This window comes from Paralichthys olivaceus, chromosome 4 (genome assembly GCF_024713975.1).
Source record: "Paralichthys olivaceus isolate ysfri-2021 chromosome 4, ASM2471397v2, whole genome shotgun sequence".
Classification (NCBI taxonomy): Eukaryota; Metazoa; Chordata; class Actinopteri; order Pleuronectiformes; family Paralichthyidae; genus Paralichthys; species Paralichthys olivaceus.
Genome location: NC_091096.1, coordinates 6,445,835 through 6,469,880, shown reverse-complemented (window position 1 = coordinate 6,469,880; position 24,046 = coordinate 6,445,835). Strand labels below are relative to the sequence as shown.

Below are 24,046 nucleotides of genomic sequence, written 5' to 3'. Positions count from 1 at the left end.
GTCAACCTTTAGGAATGTTGGCTGAATGGCTTTTTAATAATGAGAAAAAGGGACTGGAAAAAAAAAATCTGACGTAAAAAATATCCACTTTATCATTTAGTCTCTGTAGGAGATGATGTACCTTTTCCAAACTACCAGCTGGAGAACACAAAGAGGACTGTCAACATCATTGTGTTGTAGAAAGGAGGAAAATAACACTTTGTGGGGTCCGGGGTAAAAACAGAAAAACAAGTAAAGCTGAAGTGTTTTGTTCTACGTCGGAGGTAGGAGAAGACTGTGCTGACGTCTAAAGTGCTACCATGTATCATGTGGTGTGTTTTATGCGGTGACACACAAATGAAAATAGTTAAGACAACAGTGAGGATTAACATTCAACTCAAATCATGCAAAATTGGCTTGAGGGGAATTCCTTTTGTGGTAATATTCAAAAACAGGAGGAGGGATGGGGGCAGATTATGATCTTAACATCTGAATTAACAGTTAAATGTGGGATTTAAGCACATTACAACATACAAAATCATGAAGTAAGAAGAGGGTGGAGCCACAAGAGACTTCCCCCTCGTTGTTCTTCATGATCTTTTCTCTGTTGATGTTGGCAGATGCAAACAGTGTTGACAGCTAAGTCTTATTTCAGTGAAGTTCACTAAAATAATTCCCTGCTAAGGTAAATAATCGGCATGTTTTATCAATTAAGGTAGGCGTTGACAGGTGTTCGCTCCGTTGAACCACCGCATGCCACAGGGACGTACACGCTAACAGTTGCAGGCAGCACATTTGGGAATTATTTTATTATGTTGAACGTGCACATGACTAAACCTAAAATGAGATTTTCTGCAACGGCTCAAAGCTGACTGCTGACAAAGCCAGGGGAGGAAAGAGGAATGTCAATGTCCTTGAGGGATCTCTTTGTATATGGAATGCACAGCGTTGACTACCAGGAGGATGATGTACTAACCCAAAAGCCTCCTCTTCTGGACATACTTAACATCAGCCTCCCACTTGACTAGAGGAAAGAAGCTGAATATTGGCTAGTGAGATACAGCGTGAGTGTTTCTGGCATAAGAGCTGGGGCTTTGAAAGACATATTGGAGACTTGCTTCCCCCTATTGGCGTGCAGTAATACCCAGACAAAATTATCTATCTGTGAATCTAATCCAGAGGACAACTTGTTCTAGAAACATGCTTTTCAGAAGCTTGGAAAACGTGCAAGTACAAGCATGAGGAAAGTGACATGTATATCTATGGAGGGTGAGTGTTTCACACTGAAAACCTTTTTTCCACTGATCCACACGTTATGCTCACCTACCTGTTGTAGGAACGATGCCGTCACTGCCCTCACTACAGAGGCGTGAGAGCAGGCTGGTCTTTCCAGCACCTGTCAGGCCAATGCACACCACATCATACTCGGGTCTTGGCGGCGGGGGTCCTTTACAGCACAGTGCCCGGAAACACTAAAACAAAACAAACAAAAGAATGATTGCATTGTAAAACAAATAAAATGCCCCCCAGGGAAGATGGGCTAGATTAAATTAGGATTTGGGATGACAACACATTGTGCAACTCTTAAAATGAATTATCTTGGAATAAACACTGGTTTCTTTCCAGCTCTGCAGGAAGAGTCTCGTGGGCATTACAGCTGTCTTTATATGATGAAGCATTTAACCCAACTCCATGTCAAAGGTCTGAAAAATTCCAGACTCTCAGCTGATTTAAGAAGAAAAAAATGTTTATTCATGTTCCAGTTAATAAGAAGGAATGAGAGCAATGACAAGAATAAAACCGCAAGAGGTCTGACTTGCATGATTTCATGCAATTATGTCATAAAGTGTTAAAGTCTACATGAAAAGAGATGTGGAGGGAAATGGGGGCGTTACATGCATGCACCTTAGCACTGGTGCAACATGTTTTTGTCTGCAATGTCTGTGTGTGTGAGTGGACCCTGTCTGATTGGGCCCTTATGGCTGTCAGAGGCAGACCTGTCACTCCATGAATCACAGCCTGGGACTGAGGGCCTGCTGTGAGACATTAAGGGGCAAATGCAGTGTGAACCGTGAATGAGATCTTTAAACCTGTGTGGGGAGATCGGTATCCAAAACTAAAAAGAGATCTCTTTTATTAGCAAGACAGGAACCAGTCTGGACAAGGCAGGGCAGACACACACACACACGCACGCACGCACGCACGCACGCACGCACGCACGCACGCACGCACGCACGCACACACTCTCCCATATACTATATCACATTTCAGGTGGAAGAACACCAACACAGGATTACTTAGTGCTCATGTCAGAGACCGACCCTGCACAACCCACTGCTCCTCTGTTCAATCAAAGACTCTGACAGGAAGGAAAACACATGGACAAGTGTACATGAACTGCTGCACATCTGTGCACACATTCCCCAGGTGTGCTTTGGCATGCCACTAAGTATTAAGTATACCTCAGTGCGGAGAAGCAGATATAAACAAACGAGAGGATAAACAAATAATCTTCGTCAATGGTGGAGAACATTTGGCAAATGTTCAAGTTTTAGGTTTGGTTCACAACTACAAAGATTCCTACTGAAATCTCAAATTTAAACTGGAGCTCACATCTTGACAACAAGCATTTACCCCAGTAAAGCAGAGAATGTTACAAGATGCAACCATCATTTCTTTCAGATTCTAGAAGAACAAGACGGCAGCAAAGTTTTTTCCGGTCTCCATTCTCCCGCAGACCCCCAGACGAACGTGACCACCAGGGTCAGTTTTCAGAGCCGTGCCAAAACAGAGCTGCTGTTTGATGGAGATGTGGGGAATCTTCTTCAACAGAACCAGACGTTGGCTGAGCAACCCGACCCCCCGACTCCTCGGTGAACCCAGCAGTCTACTCAAACAGGAAACATTCCCCTCTCCAGAAAAACGGTAAGATCAGAAACACATTTGTGTCAAATAGGGGAACACATGTAAAAACTTGGTCTGATGAGGTCATTCTATTCTCTTCCTTGCTCTTTTCGCCCCCCCATCTACCTTCCCTCAAGCTACATGTAAAGATTTGAGAAAGTGAAATCTGCTGTCAGTGCTCTAAGCGTTCAGGAAGCAAATGGTTAGGGCGAGGAGATGTGAAGGAAGTGGAGTAGATATTAAACTGCTATGAGTCGTACAACTCTTATTTATTTTCCCTGGAATGAAATTAAAAATATTATTGTTCGACCAGATGTACATGACTAGGAGGGCAACAAAAAAGGTTGCTGCTGCAGTTGGAAATGTGGAAACAGTCAGACAAGACAGCTCCCACCTCTCTCCCTCCACGTAGAATTCAGATTTCACAACCCTTACTGAAGGAGCATCCAGGGCCTGACCCTGCGGTCCCCACGTACACAGTGGCCCCTGTGAGAGAGAGAAAGATGGGCGCTCCCACCCCTGGACCTCTTTGACAGCACAAGATTGACGAGGAGAGTTTGGTCAAAAGGCAGAGGAGAAAATAAATATGTCCAAAGGCCTTTGCTTACTTCAAGCCAGGCCTGTTAACTACATACTCAATGATCAGTTGTGCTGTGTCACTGAGGCCGAGCGCTCAAATCAGACTCTGTTCTATGATGACTGCTTCCATTACTTTTTAAGGCAACCAGACAAACAGCTGTGATTAAAACTGGAAATTTAATTGAACATCATCAATTCAACAGTTCTCCGAATGTTGTTTGAGTGACATTCACACAACATGGAAATGACTGAGATATAAAAGTAACCTCACGATGTGCCAGCTTTGCTTCCTTGTTTTTTAAGCTACCGATAAACCACTACCATGAGGCCACCTGTGCATTAAAAAGGCAATTAAAAAAAAAAAAACTTGCCTCTCCTTGCCAGAGCACTCTCCATAAAAAGTCTGCCATTCCTAGACTTTATCGATTGGTCGCCTCTTATAGGATTGGACATGTTTTAATTGTGCTTCACTGAGAGACCTGCCAAGACATTACCTCACTGTTGTTGCGAAAGCTGATTAGCTTGGCTTTATGTAAATGAGAAACACTGCCGACGACATATATCACTAAAGACATAGCCAGGCTGCATTTTTTCAGATTAAATGTCTCCTTATAAGATGCACGACAGAAAGAATGAGAAAAAAAAACAGCCCCCCCTCAGGCGTCCAATTTGAAAAAGATGTCAAGACGTTTAATGGCTGACATAACTGGGCCTCCTGGCAGCAGACCAGAACTCAAGTACACAAGAACAGGAGCTGAAACCACTGCAGGTCGACCAGTGAGTTGTACAAGGGTGGGTCAGCTTCAAAGATACAGACGTTTAAACTTACCAGCATTGAGCCAGGTGTTAATGATGGTGGAGCCCATATTGCCTATATCCAGGGTATGAAATTAAAATAATTACCACAGTTTTGTCCAGTGTTTCCTTCAAACAATCCTCATGCTGCAGCATGGTAAGATTAGCAGATACTGTCTGATTTATATCTATTAGCAGAGGCCCTATAGCTTTATTATTTAGACATGCGTTCAACAATTTGTGAACAATCATTTCATATTTACATCGATTCCTCTCTCAAAACTGTGTCTCCAGCTCGCTCCTCTAGTCTCCACTGCCGTCTGTGGCCAATTCTCATCAAGTCTCTTGGCCAAGTCTCGTGTGAGTTAGAGGCGTGTCCGGTCAAGTCAGATTGACATGAAGTAGTTAAGACCTTCACGTTCCACGAGAAAACTTCACATCAAATGTTTGGCAACACTTTTTTGGCACTTTGTCAAGATAAACAGACAATTTGACAATAGACATGAACTTCCCAAGATATTTCGTGCTGCTGTGAATATAAGCGCTCAGCTCACTGATGAGATATTCTAACAGCTGAAAGTGAAACAGCTCTGGCACATTACACTATGCTTTGTTTTTTTAATCAGGAGCATCCTTAATTAGAGACTTGTAAAACTTGTATTAGTATTTTTACTGTATTAAATCAATGGTAATACACCAAGATGTGGATTGCATCAGCCTCTTCCCATCTCCAGCATGCAGCGTGACCAGCACCACCATGCAGCCGGCTGACCTCGAGTGACTGAGGTTGATTTGCATTCTGTTGACACATCACATATTCATGGATATTTAAAATGAATGCATATGGAAAAAGATCAATGCACAGCTTTGAGCCACTTCAAACGCATGTTGAACCGTTCAGATAAAACTGTTTTGTCAGTGAGTCATAACCCAATGGTGTTCCAAATTCACCTGACGTAGTTGGACAGAACAGGAGCCAGGCTCTTTTTAGAAAACCACTTTGTATTTTTAGAGGTAATAAATGTGGGTTAGAGGGAGTCGCTACCACTGCAGCAGACTAGTTCATGTTTCACTCTCGTACTCTCTGGCTGCTGTTAGGAGACCACAGGATAGGAAAACGGGTAGTGGCATGACCGCATTTTCCAAATTGAGGTATCCCAACAAGCTTCCAGTTCCTTTGGACTGGTTTTCTCCTCACTTCAGTAGTGAAGTAATGACTAAACATTAGGTCTGTAAAAGAAAACACACAGAGTAAGGCCAACAAATGATCCTGCTAAATGTTTTAATATTCTCTGCTGCGTCTAAGTGCATTTTGATTTAATTGTCATACAACACCACTACTGCTTCTCCACTGTGCTTGCAGGTGTCCATCATGGACTAATGCCGTTGCTGGAATACTCAGGACAATCACATCATTAATCCACTGCCTTGCCCAGAAGGATTAGCAGTTTTTCGGATCATTAGGTATAACTGTGTTTATCCAGATGTTTGGCTAACATTATCCAAACATAACAAGTTCCACACTTATCATCACAACTTATTTAGTAGATGAGTTTATGAACATTTAACATCATGGATTCTAAAGCAAGTAAGTTATGACAAATCTGTTTCCAAAAATACTAAATATATCAGTCTGAATGACACATCTATTAACATTACATATGAATTTTCCATTTGAACAAATGGTGCATCCATGCAAAAATAACTTGAAGAAATGTTGTTGCTGTTCAAAAAAAAAGGTATTAGTGTTTTAATTTAGTGTTGTATTTCCTGTGCAGCATTTTGCTTCCAGTCACTGCAGGCATAGTGTGTATGCCAACAGTATTTTATCTTTCATGATGAAAATCCAGAGGCATAGCTGCAACATAAGTGCTGTTGCTGACCGTCCAGGGCATGTTAACAAATCATACACACAAAGTAAAATATTATTACATTCATTCAATAGTCTGGAAACTATGACTATAGATAACCAGGATGTTGATCTCTCGCAAAATAATTCATAAGTGCATTTTGTTCAGATACACAAATCATGTGCACTCAGAAAAAAAATCAGTGGGTCGTGTCCTTGTTAAACACCTGTGTGTTTTGAAAGGTGGGTTACAGACCAACGGATATGAACTGTTTGCACTCGGTCCAGCAATGGTGCTAACGAGCGTAATAATGTCTATTAAAATCTGTGGTATCACATTTATTTCCTGTTCCAATAGATAGGCACACCAAATAGCAATCCATGACTTCCTCCTTGGCTGCCAAATGACACAATGGGTATCTTCATTTCCTGACAACAGTGGCACTAGCAAGGGAAAGAAGAGGAGGGAGGAGGGAGGAGAAAAGGGAAAGGACATCCGAGACACTGGTCTATGCAAGTCATAGCCACTGTAGACAGACACAGGACACGGATGGTCAAGCAAGCCGTTTTTATTTTTCCAGACCAAGTGTCGGGACAACACTTGTGTGCAGGGCTCACGCCTGACCTTTGAAAATGACAGTCCTTTATATGGGCGTCCCGACGGAGGAGTGGCGCTAACAGATATGTGTGTAATACACACCGGCCACAGTCATAACACAGGCCTGCAAAATTAGGGGTAAGCAGAGGGCGGTAGCAGAGAAGGGCATGTAGGAAGACAGTCCGTCAGGGACAGAGGGAAGGATAGAGGGGAGCCAGGGAGGTAGAGGGGGTGTGTGCGCAAGGGGGGGTGGAAGGGGCACATTCATTCATCCTCATTCATCTTCTCCCCCTTCAGTTGTTGTTGTTATTTGCCGCTTTGAAGCTGGATGGGGGGTGCACGGTGGGACACAGTGTGGCTCAGTACAGTGAGGGAAGGGGGTGAGTGGGGCACATTGAATGCCATTCTCGTTAAGGGGCGAGAGAGACATGCTAGACACACAAGGCTGCTCACTGGACCCTTCCCATGGTTAGCTGTTACCGCGCCAACCACAGACAGCTTCAGGCCAGCGTCTGCCGCCACACCTCAACAAGCCACCCACCACCCTTTATTCTGTTTCATAACATAACAAATATTTCGGACCAAGTCATCGGGTTACTAACGTCTTCCTGATGTTTTGAACACTTCCTCCACCAGCCCTGTAACTACCACTGCTTCCCTCTCGTGACAGCACATTTTCTTCCCTGAGGGTGCACGTGAAATGATACTGGAGGCATGATGCTTGTCACTACAGGCATGATTGACTGGTTTCTTAAAACCTCCATTGCGAGATAAAACAAACAAAATACGTATTTGGCAGTGAGCACTGGGATGTGCTTTCAACTGTAGCTGCAGGTGATGAAATACAAGATTTACTGCACTTCAAAAATGATGGCCAACTAAGGAGACTAAACAGGTGCCGTTCATTACCCCCGCATCAGAAATAGATCCCTGTGCAAACACAGACACTTACACACACAAACACAGACACACATACTACAAAATACACCAAAACATTTGGGGGGTACGCATCACTCCAATTCCATGTTTCAACAATGCATATCTAGTTGTGTGGAATGTTTTTGATGCAGTGAATGATAAATATATGTTTACCGCTGAATTCAAGCACAGCTTAAAAGACAATATCACAGAGACCACTGGACTGTAATGACAGACATACAGCAATAACAAGATGACCCTGTCTGCACCAGCTCAATATCCCGTCTGGTGAAGTAGACCGTGTCTTACTTAAGTCGACAAAACAACCCACAACCCATTATGCCTTCATGTCTGTGTGTGTAGGGGAGGCCCTGTTTTAAAGCTGATTTGCTTGTCACTGTTTTGCAGGCACATCATCCCCTTATTCTGAAGCAACATCCCTCTCTTTCTTTCTCTCTCTCTCTCTCGCTCTCTCTCTCTCTCTCTCTCCTATCACCCCCGTTACCCAATTCATTCATCCCACTTCTGTCTGTCTGGCCCTCGTTTCAGAGCTCGAACACTATTGCCCTGATGCTAAGGTGTCTGGACAAGGAGACAAGCTGGAACACACACGTGCGCGCACACACAGAAATCCACAGTGTGAAGTTGGAGCGCCCCCCAGCTTTCTGTTGGAACACACTGCAGTTAATGCACTGCAGAGGTAAGAAGAATTGCATTACTGTAACTGGAGACAGTGACTGTATACATCCTCTAATCTCACCACAAAAAAATGAAAACAACTATAATATAATAAGTCAAACAGAACATTTCCAGGGCATTATTTCTGTTTTTGTCTCGAGCAAGAGTTAATATCTATATATATAACACAGGACTGAGGAAGGATGGCATCTTGCCTAAAATACCAAAACATTCCCACAAGAATGGGTTTCATCATAGTGAACACAGTCCCAGGAACAAACAGAAAAACAGATGAGTATCGCCTGATATTTACTCACAGAAGTTGGAGTTTAATGTGACTGAATGAGGTGACATGACAGTGACCATCTGGAGTGTAAGGTCATCTCTTCAAGACGACCAAGACAAGTCAGGAATATGGGGCAAGATTTGTGAAGGGCAGATGAGAGTGACCCCCTCTCAGTGATCAGCTCCAGTGCCGGCCCGCTCCTCTCTGGCCTGACATGGCAGCTTGTGACCCTGCGTGGTTGAGGAGGAGGCAGGATCAAAGACAGAGGAGGAGCCTTGGAAAAACATTTGGGCTGAGAATGGACGGGATATCTGTCAGGAAGCCTTTCCCACTGGGCTCACTGGTGCTAGGGCCCGGGGATCAGGTTACCACCCAAAAACACCGACATGAAAGAGGGGGGGCGACGCTAATCCGCATACATGGGGCTCTCTGTCTGTCCTCCACTCACACTCCACCACCACGACCAATAATGTATCCCTTCTTCCCCTCTGCTCCTCACGAGCTAAACTCCCAAACACTCAGTATCAACCCCAAACTACACCCCCTCAAGCTTCTCTGCACTACCACCTCACCCTCCTCCCCAACCCTTCACCCCAAAAAACACTCCAGCTTCATCACAGAGGATTAACAGGAAACCCTGACACAACCCATTGTTGAGGAGGCAGAGGGGGCTTGGGTGGTTTTGCCATTGGGGTTGTGATGCTTTCAGAGAGGGAGACCGGGGGACTTGATGGCCTCAGCATTCGTACAAACCTCCCTGACATACACACACAGCCATTTCCACAACCTCTCCTCCCAGTTGCATAGACAAGGCCTGGTGGCGGGCAAGAGTTGTTCAGCAGCAACGAGCAGGGTCTAAGAAAAGAAAGATGGAGAGAGAGAAAGCGGCTGGTGCAGGGGAGGGTGCATTTGTAGGATAAAGGGAACAGTCAGGATGAGGATGGCATATATGTAGTGTGTAGCAGGGGGGTCATGGGTGGGTGTCAGTGCTGTAAATCTTGATGTCACTGACAGGAAGACTGTTGCGGACCATTACCATAAATCTGACAAACGCTAATTTGATGGGAGGCTGTATCTGTCTGGTCAGGGACCAGTCTAGACGGTCCTATTGAGGGGTCCTACAGCGTAGCCCTGTTTGTTTCCAGCACCATCTGGAAGTGGCAGTAAGTGCCCGCTGCTGTGGTTCACATACACACACATACAGGCACACAAACACTGAGTACAAGTGCGCCATTGCCTAAGCCATTGCAATGGCTCTGAAATGTGTTTTTTAATTGAATGACAGTATCACTGCAGGCAAATTGTTGAACAACAGGTAATATTTGAAGGTGTCCTGGTCAACATTCCTGTGCAATGAAAACCCTTATTAAAGATTGGCATGTCAATAATGAAATACAATTGACAGATGTATTAACAATTTGGACAAGCCAACAAATGTGCACTATACAAATAAGCACTGTGTTTAATTTAACTCCCATTTGTGTTACTGCCCCCACTAACAAAACCGGCACCTGAGTCACCAATGCAAAATACTAAACTGGAAACCACAAGCACACCAATAGGCTTTAAAAAACCCACTAAAAGCTCTTGGCTATAACACGTGAATAAAGGAGTCCACTGCCACAATTTGCTGCTTTTAATGTTGATTTAATGAGATTGACTTTATCCATTTCGTAAAAACAATGCCATCTGTCAGGTCAAAGCAAACCAACAGCACCTACACTCTCAAGACTGTCCAGGAGGGCATGCACTGATTCACACTGATTACCTCAGGGACAGACTAATGTGTAGGTGGCCAACTTCTCACAAGAAAAAACAATTTGTTCATAAACAAACGTGCAACACCTGAACTTGCCCTTTTGGATGTTTTCAATTACCCATAACTCTCTCTCTCTTTGAAGCTAATAAGAAATATGTTTGCTGTTTCCAAGATTTAAGAATATAGAGGCTTTTTCAAATCTAATACCTGAGATGGTGTTTCCCTTCATCCTTCATGTTCACTGTCTACGAGTGAAGTTTGAAAAAACTGTTATGGAGAACATCTCGTGTTTAGTTCAAGAAAAATAGATTGTCTTTTAAATTACTGTCCTTTTATTTGGGAAGAACATGTTCCCCCTCTCAACAAGCAGGACAAGAGTTCACCTGAGGAGAAGCTGGGAAAGATCCAAGAGATCTGGCAGGTTCAGCCAGCACTTCACAGGCTCCATGTATGTCCCATTCAGAGGGGCCAGGAGTGGGCTATGGTGCAGTCTGGGGTCACACTTTCACTATTGCTTAGCACAAACACTCTGTTCCTTACAAATGTCCCCTCATCAACAAAGTTCATAACCTTTGTGCCCCCCCCACACACACACCATTAGAAATTAAATGTTACCAGGGCGGGGGCAGAGTAAGAAGCAAAAGAAGGAATGGTAAATGATGATGAGGGGTTTGATGGGTAAGATATTGGGAGGATAAATATAATCCAAGCAGCAGGTCCCAGAGACATGCTGAGAAGACTGAGGGGCCGAAGCTTCCCCCCCCAACACATTTATCTGTCTGGAGTCCACCTTAGAGCTACTGTGTGTTTCACGACATTTACTGGAAAAGTACATTAGGTAGAGAATGAGAGGCACAGCATTAAGGGGCCCACCCACGGGATTGTTTTCATGTTACCCTCTTTTTGTAAAAGAAAGCTCTCGGCTGAGGTGGTGGCAAGGCAGCTGCATTCACAGACAGAAGACACCTTTGCTCCACAGGACATCAGGAGGGTAGATAAGGGGCCACAGAATTGAGAGGCTGAAGGGGTACCACTGGGTGCCATTACGGTATATAAATCTTGTAATTGGGAAGGGTGATTAGCTTGGCTGCATTAGCATACGGCGGCGGCAAAAACTTTGGTTTCCTGGGCACAGTGTAGGGCAAAAAGATGTTTTTCCGCACCCATATAGAGGATCAAAGCTTGAGGGGCCCCCTTTTGAAGGCCCTCAAACCAGTGTGCAAGAACCAAGGGGGGTGGGGGGCGCCCCATCTCATAGACATAAAAAGGGTGGGTGGATTGTGAGGGTACTTACCCCACTTACATCAGTTATAATATATATGTATATATATATATATATATATATTCATGGAGCATCTATCTATTGATGACAAACTCAATTTCTGATAAAAACACATCTTAGGGTCTATTCTTTCTGAAACAAGTGTGGGAAAGTTTCAAACTTAAGGACATTGTCCTTAAATGTGAAAGACCCCTTCCCATCAACTATTTCTAGGCCCCTTTGGAAAAAAAAACCTGATGGGGACCAACTGAACAATAAATCTGTTTTTATACATTGTGCGGCAGCCGAGAATTAGGTTGATGAGCGGGGGTGGGGGGGGTCGGGGAGACTGGAAAAGCCTTTTCAACACAAACAGATTCACAATGATCATTCATAACATCCCCAGTGACCTCGTTGAACACGTCAAAGTGTGTGGATTAAGAGGGAAGAAGAGAGAAAAGCTTTCTTTGGCGGTCTATGACAAACCAAAGACACAGAGAGAGAATCCCTCTGTTCGACAGAACTTAGACAGGAATGGTAGATAGGCCTCTGGAGGCTTTTAAGACCAACAAAATGGAAAAGCCATTAATAGGAGTCAACTACTAACAGTGACGCCAAAAGGAGAACAGAGGGGCATTTTCAGGAAGAGAAGTGTCATGACCCTAGAGTATTGAAAGACATTAAGGGAGCACCAAGTGGGTTCAGAAGCGTAAGAAGAATTAGTCATAACACGTAAAAGATGGCTGTGATGTTTGATTCTCCTAACAGACGGTTTTTGTCTGACGGTCTGCTGGTGTCTTAAAATCTTTGACAACTGTGAAAACATATTGAGTACTTCATCTTTAATGTGCATATCCTTTACATAATACTTTACAGGTGATCCAGAGTCCCACAGTTACATTTACTTTAAACGCTACATGTGTGTGTAAGTACGGTGTATCTTTTTAAGGTGAAGATTACTTTTTCAGTGTCTTGTATCCAGATGAACAGTGTCTACCTCCAGTGGGAAACATCAGAGCAACAACTGAGCACATTTGTATAAAAGTAGTTTTAGTATGTATTTAACTACCTTTGTAATAGAAAACAACTAAATAAATTATTTACAAGCATTATGACGGGATCACAGCCCCATGCCAAGCGGTTTGTCCGTGTGCGAGTGTGTTTCCCACAATATAAGCCCTGGTCACAGCCTACTCTTGCGATGCATCTCCAGTTAGCACACTGTAGGCTTTCACTTCATTTCTGCTGTTTTATTGGCCAGAACTCGGTCGGTGACACCCTCTTCTAATAATGGACTTACACATGCAACCTAAATACAATTTGCTTCCCCAGACAACGCTATCTATAGGTTAGTGTTAGATATGGCTCAAGAGTAAACCTAGTGGGAATGTTTTTGTAAAGTTGCTCTAAGATATAATAAATGAAATACTTAGAAAACACACACAAAGTAAACTGGGTGTGTGTTTGTTTTGAGGGATGTCAAAAACCTACTCTCCGAGTAACAATGTTTAGAAAACAGATTACACCCTGAGAAATCGTAAGATTCATTGCTAAGAATCATATTAGCAACATGATCAATACAATAACAACTAGACTGGGAGGTATATATCTCCACCAATACATCCACAAAGGCCCAATAGTCCCCTTAAATTCAATCAAGCTGCACTAAATTACACCCAGGAGATATCAGTCCCTTAAAGATACCTGTTATTTCATCAAGAGCCATGAATTATTCCCTGGGAAATGTCAAAAAACAACCTTGCAATATTAGATTTTGTGAAAAACAACAAAACGAATTGTATTTGACCATTCCACCAACTTTCGTGGAACTGCATTAAGTAATTTCAGAGTAATCCTGTTGATAATCATACAAACAAACAATATTTAGTGCTATCAAAGTTGCTTACATATCACAGAGGAAATTGTACTGGACAATCTCTGTAAACTAATAATGAGCGATGAGACACCAGCGGCAAACATCTGGTGGTGTTTCAGCTCCGGGAAATCGCAGGTCGTTCTGCGCCATTACCTCGACCATTGAGCATGAATCTCTGAGACTTTGGGGCGTTTCGGCGCGTTTGTCAGAAGTTAACCAGACACATTGTTTTAACCTTTGCCGGAGGAGCCTCTGTCTCATTCCCAGGGGCTGGCTGTGTAAAAGGGTCAATGACTTCAATAGGCCTTCATTAAGCACAGTTAGTGTCAACAGTTAATTATGCAAATTAGGAGACCCCTCATGTGGTTTGTGGGTCCCTGGCCTCCCCTTTTCATTGCAGTCTCACACACACAAAAAAGTACCACTCGTCAGCTCGTGCATATACGCACACACACGCATACGCCATATAGCACATACGTTCACATACGCATACGAGTGTATGCCTTCCATACATTACTTTTTCTCCTCGCTCATTTCTTGTCAGGAATCAAAAATGGAGTGTTACGGTGCCGATACATAAATGGAGGCCAATGAGGCCCCTGAGATCTCCAGGGGCTTTTCTTGCCATCAAAGAACCTCCGGAAGGTTCTTGCTGGGTGACGCTGAAAGCCCACCAAGTTCTCCTCATCAAGACCGGAGAGTGGGGGGGGGGCATTAGTGCCCCCTCAAAAACAAAATGGAGAAAAAAAACCTGCATCAAAACAGTCAATTAGGCAAAAATGCATGACAGCCAAATTCGAGCATTGTTTCTGTGATGATAATGACAGGCCTTTTGCTCCTCTGCCTCTTCCACACATCTGATGCCTGCGGCCCCCTGATTTTCAAAGGCTGGGAAGCCATCAGTAATTAATAATCACACGCTTTGGGCCCCTCCGTTGTGGCTGGCGGATTCTTTGTAGGGCCAGCCTCAAAACCTCAAATCCACTTTCACCTACCCTTTCTCACCCCATCGGCGCCATTTTTTGACAAATGCCTCTGTCAATGCGTCCTGTTTGGGTCAGGTACACAGATTCACTACCTTTTAAGGGGTCCTCTCCATTGTGAAGAGTCTGTTATGGATGCCAACTTCAACTGGTTCCCCCTCAACTCTCCATATAAACCCATTCACCTCCCACTAACTGTGTAGATGTTGCTGGGGGTTCCAGAAGTGGCTCGATGAAATGGCCACAGTTGTGAAAACCAATGAAACGCCGCCGGAGAACTGTTTACACACCACATTTGCTTTTGAGCCGCTTGCTCATTTGTTATTTTATTTTCCTGAGCTATTTCCCCTGCAAAGCAAACTGCTCAAGAACAACAGTCTCAAAGCGATTAAGTAAATCAAAACCAGATTGCGGTCTCCATGGATCCAAACCCACCTAAGCAAAGCTGCTCTGATGCCAAACTGAGGAATGATGCCTGCAATCACATTTGGATCATTCAGTGACATGCTTACACACAGCCAGGTCCAAATGAAATGATACATATGTGAACATTCAGGTGTTTATATGGCACATACATATGCAACAAGCCTTTGCTAGGGATTGATCCAGGAGATAGACGGGGTCAGTGTAGTTCCGCTGCACCTAGCTGTATGTGCAGTGCAGTAAGAAAGTATTACAATGATGTTGGTCTGAGTACTCCTGCACATTTTTTTTTGAAATAATACAGAAACTAATCATTTGCAGAGCAGAGTGGTGTGGTGTCAAACTATAGTAGCGTCCAGACACTGATCCTGAATATCAAACTGTGTCCAAGTGTCCAAAGCCATCACAGAGGGGCTTTGTTTGTTTGTTTGTTTTTTAACAACAAAAGGAGCACTCATGATTGGCCTGGTCTTTGTGTGTCCTCAATTATACTGATGCCTTTCACTTGCTGAAGAAAGTGATCATATGGTAAAAAGCTCTTACATCAAGACTTAAGTGAAGCCGGCTGCAGAACAGGCCTGGGATGTAATCACCTGGGAAGATAACCAACGACAAATGAACCAAATATTGAATATGATGAATTCATATTTCTGTAAGTTATATTTATGTACCCTGGCATCGGGGGGTGAAGATGGGGACTACGATTCATACACTGAGGTGCCTGTAAACACCCTCAAATCGTTGCTGAAAGTCATCACTTTAATCTTAAAGTCTGTTTTATTTCATACCCAATGTGTCTGAGTACAAAGCCAACACCACAGAACATGTGCCACTGTCCTAATACTTTCTGACTGCAGCGAACATGTGGGTGAAAGATGGGGAAGATAGAAAAATCTGTGGACAAAATCAGGAAAATGTGTGTGCAAGCTACCACTGTACAAACTGCACAACTAAATCCCACACAGAGTGTTCGACTAAAGCCAATGGACACTACATGTCTCTTCTACTTCAAAGAGGAGAAAAATTGTATCACATTATACAAATCCATCATCCGTCTTTACAGGGACGGACATATAACTCAATATATGTTATTAATATAACTAAGCTGATCATTTAACTGCCTAACACAACAGCTAAATACAAATATTTCATAGGGACATTAAAAAGTAAAGAATCAGAAAGGATGGGAAAAAGCTAAATATCATTCAGGGTGTACTTGTAGGAAATAACTTCTTACAGCTTCAGTGAATGTTTGCTCTGCATTAGCCTGACACCTACTGGAGGGTCAATCCTCCTCTGCGTAATTACTGAAGAGGAATTGTGAAATCACAAAGCAGAGTAACAACCACAGATACTCTGCTTATCAAGTGAGTCCTGCTCATTAGATCATACTTGTGCAAAGAATCATTGTGAAATCGCCTCTTGTAAATGACAAAATATATAATTATATAAAAGACAGAGTGAGTGTAATGTGAGGCTGCGCAATCACTGTGCTGTGATCCAGAAAGAACACAAAACAAGACTTCACATTACTGACAAAATCATAATTTACCAGAAAAAGAGATGGACACCAGACAAATAGAACATCCCTGTACACACACACACACACACACACACACACACACACACACACACACACACACACACACACACACACACTCACACTCACACACAGACACAGACACAGACACAGACACACACATGGAGTAAGAGCCAAGGCTGATGGACAGATGTGCGTATGCCATTATTGCGCAAAGGAGCTTTCATAAACAACTGAGCACAGAGGGAAACGTTTACTTAGTCAAAGACAGGAAAGAACAGACAGAGGCCAACTGTGCCATGATCCATCACAGGCCTACCTGTGAAGCTGTGCAGCACAACCTGATTCAGAGGTAGCCTAAGTCCTTCCTGGGGCCTGGCTCCCCACAGGGTTAGTATCTCGCCTCACCTATTGTAGATGAATGTGTATAATAGGGGACTGGAAAAATGTCTGCATGTCAGAAAGTACAACAGAGATCCAGAAAAACTAACGTGAAAAGAAACACCTGGTGTTAACCTGACATGAATAGATGGGGGGATTTCATGGTGGTTTGTATTTTGAAAAAAAAAAGAAATTAGATATTATTTTACTGTAGTTCAATTATGCAGATGTAATAAGGAGTAAAATAAATATCACGAGAGTCTGGTTATGTCAATCTTCCAATGCAGCTGCTACTGAAATCTCTTTGTAAAGTAACTCCAGCTATAGGAAATGGATTTTAGTGCAACAATAGAAGTCATAGTGTGTGTTTATCGATTATGCTGAGGAATTCTTAAACATTTCATTTGTATGAATCCTTTCACTTTAGTTTTTAAAGTTTTAAAAATAAAGGCAAACAATAAATACGACAAAAACCCTTTAAATTGTAAATCCATGTGATTATGTATTACCTCAACTACAAGATAAACACTTTCACTTTGCCTCTGGTTTCCCACAACATCTTATCACCATGACTGTTATGCCTCCTCAAATAAGTTAAGCAGTTACGCATGTGATGTAAAATATTTAATAAAACACCAAATGGATTTCCTTTACAGGGTTAATAAGTAAGTGACTCCTTAATTACAGTAGAATATGACTGGTACACATTGAGCTTTTTTGTTCCTCTAATTCCAGTAAGTAAGTTAAGGTTTATTCTCACAGTCTAATTCAAGGCTGTGTGTGCTGTTAAATGCAAAGTTAGAATTCAGTCTTTTACTGTCAGGAAAAATATTATAGGAGGCATTTTTGAAACAAACTTCAAAATTAGCAGCTGAGCCGATCAGTGACTACATGGCTCCACCTGGAGGACGCACACGTGAATTTTAGTGACTGGTACTTGTACCAGAGAACTTACACACTTAGTGTAGGTTTTTAAATATTTGTATTAGTTTGGAATCTAAATGAACATATTACATTATAAAGCCCAGTTGTTTTGGTGTAATTGGTAAAAATACAAAAAATAACCAAGGCCATGGTTTCAGACAAACGTTGGATCCAGCTTCTCAAATGTGAACATTTTCTGTTTTTCTCAGCAGTCTGAAGACATTACTTTTGCTCTGATTATTTGTGCGTGTTGGAATCAGATAAAACAACAATCCAAAACCTTGAACGTCACTCAGTAGAGCACATTCCTCCACCAAGGCCCAACAGCTTCCTTAAGTTCAGTCAAGCTGCATCAAAGTGAACACGCTCGTAGATATCAGCGACAGATTTTATTCGAGATCTCTGCAGTAGTTTTTGAGAAAAAAATATTGAAATACACTACAGATGTAATGGGTTGTCTTCTTTGGTCAATATCCCACCCTTCCATAAAATTTCAATAAAATCAGCTCCGTAGTTTTTGCGTAATCCTGCCAACAGACCTCCAGCTTTGAAAACATAGCCTCCTAGGCAGATGTAATTAATCAGTGTTTACAAGAACATCCTGTAATGGGACCAGTTAGCCTATTGGTTACAGTAAAACAAAAGTCAAGAGTAAAAGATCTACGAGATGAACAGTGAACTGCAGTGAAAAAACAATGAATTGATCTAAGCAGTGTCTGTTGGAAGACATCACTACATTTCAAGAAGAAAGATCTCAAGATGTTTGACAGATGAAGGGGATTTAGAAACCAAATATACAACCTGTGTGAAATCAAAGCCCGCAGACAATGAATAATTATTCTGTCTCATAAACACAGTCACGAGTCTCTATAAAGCGGAAATTATTTCTCCGTAAAATGCAGGATTATCATGAGAATAACAAGTAATCAAACAGATGCAGCGTTTCCAATGAATTACCTGGGATGTGGCAGCTCGGCACAATCTAATTTAGTTTCATCACCGAAGAGAAAATTGTAATAACGTATAATTCAGTTTGCTGTAATCTTCCTTTTCAACGTGCATCGGAACAAGTCTTGAATTCCAGTGCAGTGAGTTACAACCACTCTTAGTGTTTCTAACAGAAAACAGCACAACATCCCTTCTCTCTTGAAACTGCCGTAATTCAGGTTTCTCACATTCTTCCTCTTTCAACTCTTGATACTTTGTGGTCGCCTGAGAACTCAGAGATAAAAACAAATGGTTGTCAGACCTCTTAAAGTTAAAAAGCAATGCTATAAATGCAGTCGTCTGTGTCACTACCTTGTTACACAAACTACACTAAAGTCAGTGTTGAGTTTAAAAGGTACAGGGGGCCGGAGCTTGAGTTGTATTATGCAATGACCATTAAACAAGAGTGACCTGATGTAAAAGATTTATGACACAGATGAGTAAAACATCAGTGCGTTCAGTCGTTCTCTGGATTAGAGTTTGTGTCAGTGTGTGTTCTATAACAACAGAGGGCGCCATCAACCTTTCTCCAGATCAGCAGCTCACTCACACATACCAAGCATGCCCGGACACAGCCTGACTTCACTTCCATTCCCCTGCAGGGGAGCACATCTAAGGTATGTAAATCATTACTGATGGTAGATAGAACCCGTCTGGAATGTTTACATATTTGAGCTGAGTGGAAAGTTTTATCTCACCGACACAAAAACAAGCGGTTTTGGAAACAGAGCGATAATTTGAGCTGGTGTGACATGAGCATGGCTTGACCAGTAATACAGGAGAAGAACCTCTGCAGGGGTCAGACGCCAACCACCATGCCTCAGTGTCTTACTGCTTCCTCATACTTCTAACAACATCTTCATCTTTAGGATTCCAGCAGAGTTGCTTTAATGTTTGCACAAATTAAGCAAAACAAAAGCTCGAAGGAATTCTCTGCTAGCTCACTATCATCTGTATCACACTGAGATAGATTGTGCTTCTTATTAATCCAGCACAGTCTATTTTTTTCCTTTCTTGAAAAGCGGATTCTCTTTTTCTGCACGTCAATATGTTTCTAGAGGGAGACAGTGGGTCAGGGCTGTATATCCTTAATTTTATTACATTTTACATTTGTAAGACAAAAACAGCATTTGATTGTAGAAAATGTATATTCAATTGTGGATTTAAAAAAAATAACAGAGCGGCTTCACAGAGATCACAGCATGAAACACAGGAGTCACAGTCACTCGCATTGATTGAGAGTGAATGTAGGTCAAGCTGAAACAAGAGAATAATTCAACAACATCCGTGTGGTAATGAGAGGCAGAGAGTCATCTGCACTTGGAGAAATCTAAAAACTACTGTTGGAAATACTTCAGATTTTGATTAGTAAATAATATCATGTTGGAAACTCAGGATCAGGTTGTATGTAAGCTATGCAAAGTACAGTTAGCCTAGCATTCCAGCACAACAGCCACATGAAAGCAGCCAAATGAGCAACAGCCACGTCTTTACTCATTTTACACCATAACTTGTGGATCTAAAAGTACATTTACAGGTAGTCTATCAGTATATGTGCCTTTTCCCTCTTATGGATATATAATGCACAAAAACAGATATTATAATGGTTTCAACCTGTGTGTTTTAGGAGGAACAATCAAAAACCCTTTGACGTTGGAAATAGTGGGAGAAACATTGTAGAAAGCTGTAACAAGAATATTTGAAATGTATATCTTTATGATAATACCGTCCTGTACCGGTGTGAATACAAGAAATTAAATTGAGTTTCATGTGTAGTGGGATCATGTGATACTAGCTCTGCTGTAATTTGTGAGTTTCAGTGCCAACAGTTCAGTGCTTCTGTCATTACCTTACTTTTTTTTACAAAATCCAGCTTTTTTAATTGGGCAAGAGCCTCGTTTCTGAATTGTAAAATGTAAAACAAGCAGACAGCCCTACAGACAAAATAGTGTTGACAAACTCATGATTTTCAATAAATATCTGATTAAAAAATATCACACGACACTCATCAACATGCATCAGCCCTCGTCACCGGGACAATAAACATCTGTGTGAGATTGAGTTGAATGATAGAAGGAGTGAAAATATCAGAGCAGGGCTTTTTTTTTTTACAACTCTGAATGACATGTATATTAAGAAGGGAGCTTACAGTTAGCCAATGATTATATGTGGTTGTATGCATGTCTATACAATTGTCTATAATACAGCTGCCCACATCACTTTTAGTCACACTTCCTCCACATGAGGACAAAAATATCTGCACTCATTGAACAAAACTGGAACAGGAAACCCCTTTATAAGGAATTGGGTCTCACTCTGATCAAAAAGGATTTTATCTGTGGGTGGAACAGGTCACAGTGTGAACAGCATTTGTGTGATAAATTTCATCTCACAGGACAGTCCGTTAAAATAGTGTTAACTGCTGCTTAAAAAGTTCCTATGACCTGATTCTGTTCTTGTGGCAGAGACTTGTCTAATTACTTGTGTTGAACAAGGAGGGACGTCTTTTTTATGCAGCTGGAAAATTGAGCTGTCAGAAATAGTAATTGGAGCATGATTTGCACCAGCTCCCCTGTCACAATTAGGATTCCCTCAGAGATTCTACTGACTGTGCTGCTGATTGGCACTGAGAGACATTAGGTGGAGAATTGTGCCAAGAAGTATTCATTGAAAGTCTTTTTTTTAAATGACTTCACAAACAATTTGCATTAGCAAATATAATTTTCCAAATAAATCTATGTATGCAGCTTCATCTTGCTGCAACTCCTCCTGTTGTCAGTCTCAAAGTTTCCTGAACCTCCTAAAACAATTTATTTCATTTTGCAGTCCTCAAATGTGTATTTACATTTGTTCTCCAAGTTGCACAAAACACAAGAGGAGATTTTTGGTTCAATTCCCATACCATAGATTCTTGTTCCCCAATTTCGCCTGCCAATGGACTGATCTTAATCCCTGACATGAAGGAGACGTGCAGTGTCTTCCATATGGATCTGTGATATAACTATAACATGTGAGCTAGAGGTTACAGATATTCCAAAAATGGAAAGTAACCAGCGAGAACATTTACTGTACAATGATGAATGTTTCTATCCTTTGACTGGTTTGAAATGAGTAATGTGATTTCTTTCTGAATGGTACAATTTAATCAAGCTCCATTCAGGATTTTATCCTGAATGGAACAAATCAGAGTGACTTTCTCTAACAGCTGTGAGCTGTCATTTCCCTCTTATTTCACACACTCTCTGGCATCACAGGCAGGATTTCAACTGCAGAACTGGAAGAATAAAAACAGTAAATGCAAAACCTTTGATTGACTGTAGTGAGGATGGTCTCACATGTCAGGTTTTATCTGAATGGAGAAAAGATTCTGCTTCTGACACAACCTTTTAAACCAATCTCACACAATTGTACAAATTACATAGATTTTCCTTAAACTGCTTTTTCCTGAAAACTGACCCCGAGCACTAAAAACTAAACCTTAGCTCTAAAAAGCTTTAAAAACAGTCAGCTGTTAACTAAAATGACAATCAACCACAAACAGATAGAAGAATTGATCATATTCTAATGAAACCTGCTGCTACATTTAGAGCTGTTGAATGCTAACTGGGCCAAGAGGAGGAAAGAGAAATGTCAGACATAAAGCCTTCAATCGGATTCTTCTTTAAACCACATCTATTTCACATCAAGTCAAAAGCAAGGATTTTAATCATATTACAGATAAGGAAATGACTGTATCTCCACAAGATATAATGAAATCAAAAATGTCTAGCAATGTGGAAATGATTTACAAATTGCAGTGGCAGAGATCGGTGTCTTTGATCATAAATGCAGCCTGTAAGACCATCAAACACATTTATGCTCAGTAGCATAACAATGAGGGCTGCAACTATTATTATCATTTTAAATTTATCAGATTTTGGTAGATTATGTCAATTTTATCCAGTGCTATTCAATATCTGATGTTTTCAAATTGTTTGTATTTTCTAAATAAAAATAAAAAACTAAAATAAATTCAAAATCAAAATTGTTCTCAATTAATTATCTGTTGGTTGACGTATCAATTTACACTTAAACACTCACAACTTTGAATAGAGGAAGGAATCAGAAACAAGACCAGTTCCTGTTTGTATAGTTGTAGTCACAGTCTGCATTTAGACTAATCTGAATTCACTTGGTTTGACTGGTAGCCATTAAGACAGATAGTATAAAGAAAGAGGCCCTCTGGCTTGGACTGCTAGAGTAATTTGCTGCCCACTCAGGTATTACAATGGCTTGTGGACAAGCATATTAGAATATGTGCTTCAGGCGGACCCCAGCTTAGTGTGAAGATGGGTCCCTGTCATGTCAAGGCGACACAGACTATTGTGTAACAGAAACACCCTTTAAGACGTCTCCCAACAACAAAAGCCTGCAGGATAGGGGTTACACAAGTGAGCCCTCTGAATACAGGGCAACAGAACAGATTTGTTCATGTATAAACAGATAGACAGTCCAAGGCTGTTTTAATATTCTCCTGTTGAAAGGGAAAAGTTACTTTGTGCTGCTCAACTTAAATCTGAGTTTAGCACATGTCCAAGACTTTTTTGGTGACATCATCAGTTTGACTTTGTGGTCCAAAATGCAACTTACACTCACAAGTGAGACAACCTAAAATATGCACAAACATCAAATCCATCTCGTCATCAGTTCTGTCTTCATAGACGAAAAAAAAATTATTTCACTAAGATAAAAATCATCAGCTATTTCTAGATAGTAAATATATTATTTTGATCCCAAAGGGTAGAGAGCTGTCTTGTCAAGTCAAAACTAAAGGACTTCAAACAAAAGTATGAATAATGAACATGCATTGTTGATGTTTTGTTTATTTTCACTTGTGTGAACTGGACACAGTTTTAAAATGTTGGATTTTTACAGTCTGTTTGTATCAACAAAGAATAATTCTAATCTTACCTTTGCCATTACTTTGCCACCCTTTATACGATCCTATTGCCACAAGCTGTCTAATGTTGTGCATCATTTTGCGTGTATGATAATATTAAGTTCTCACCTCTGAGTGGCATCTCCTTAGCTTCCTTCACTGAAGCATTTATTTATATGGTTTATATGTCGTCCTTTACACATGCCCAAACAATAAACATGCTTGTTTTGGTCACACTATTTTTCTATCCTCCATGACTAGGTGGCACTATTAAACTTGCTACCCCACAACCCCACCTCTGGTTTTCTCCGGTTTCAACCCTTTTTGCAGTTTCAAAATGTTTTTACTTTTTTAATGTGCAACTTCTTGATGGGCATGGCATGCCCAGAAAGAATGTGGTCCTGTAAA

At 41.5% G+C, this 24,046-nt stretch overlaps 1 protein-coding gene across 5 annotated transcripts in view; it reads right to left on the bottom strand.

Annotated features, from left to right (window-relative positions):
- The window catches only part of arl15a (ADP-ribosylation factor-like 15a), an 87,682-nt gene that overhangs the window by 51,649 nt on the left and 11,987 nt on the right, over window positions 1-24,046 (bottom strand). For all 5 annotated transcript variants that reach the window (XM_069523468.1, XM_069523467.1, XM_069523469.1 and 2 more), the window contains exon 2: window positions 1,307-1,451. In XM_069523468.1, the coding sequence (XP_069379569.1) occupies window positions 1,307-1,451 (145 nt within the window). The remainder of the gene's footprint in view (window positions 1-1,306; window positions 1,452-24,046) is intronic.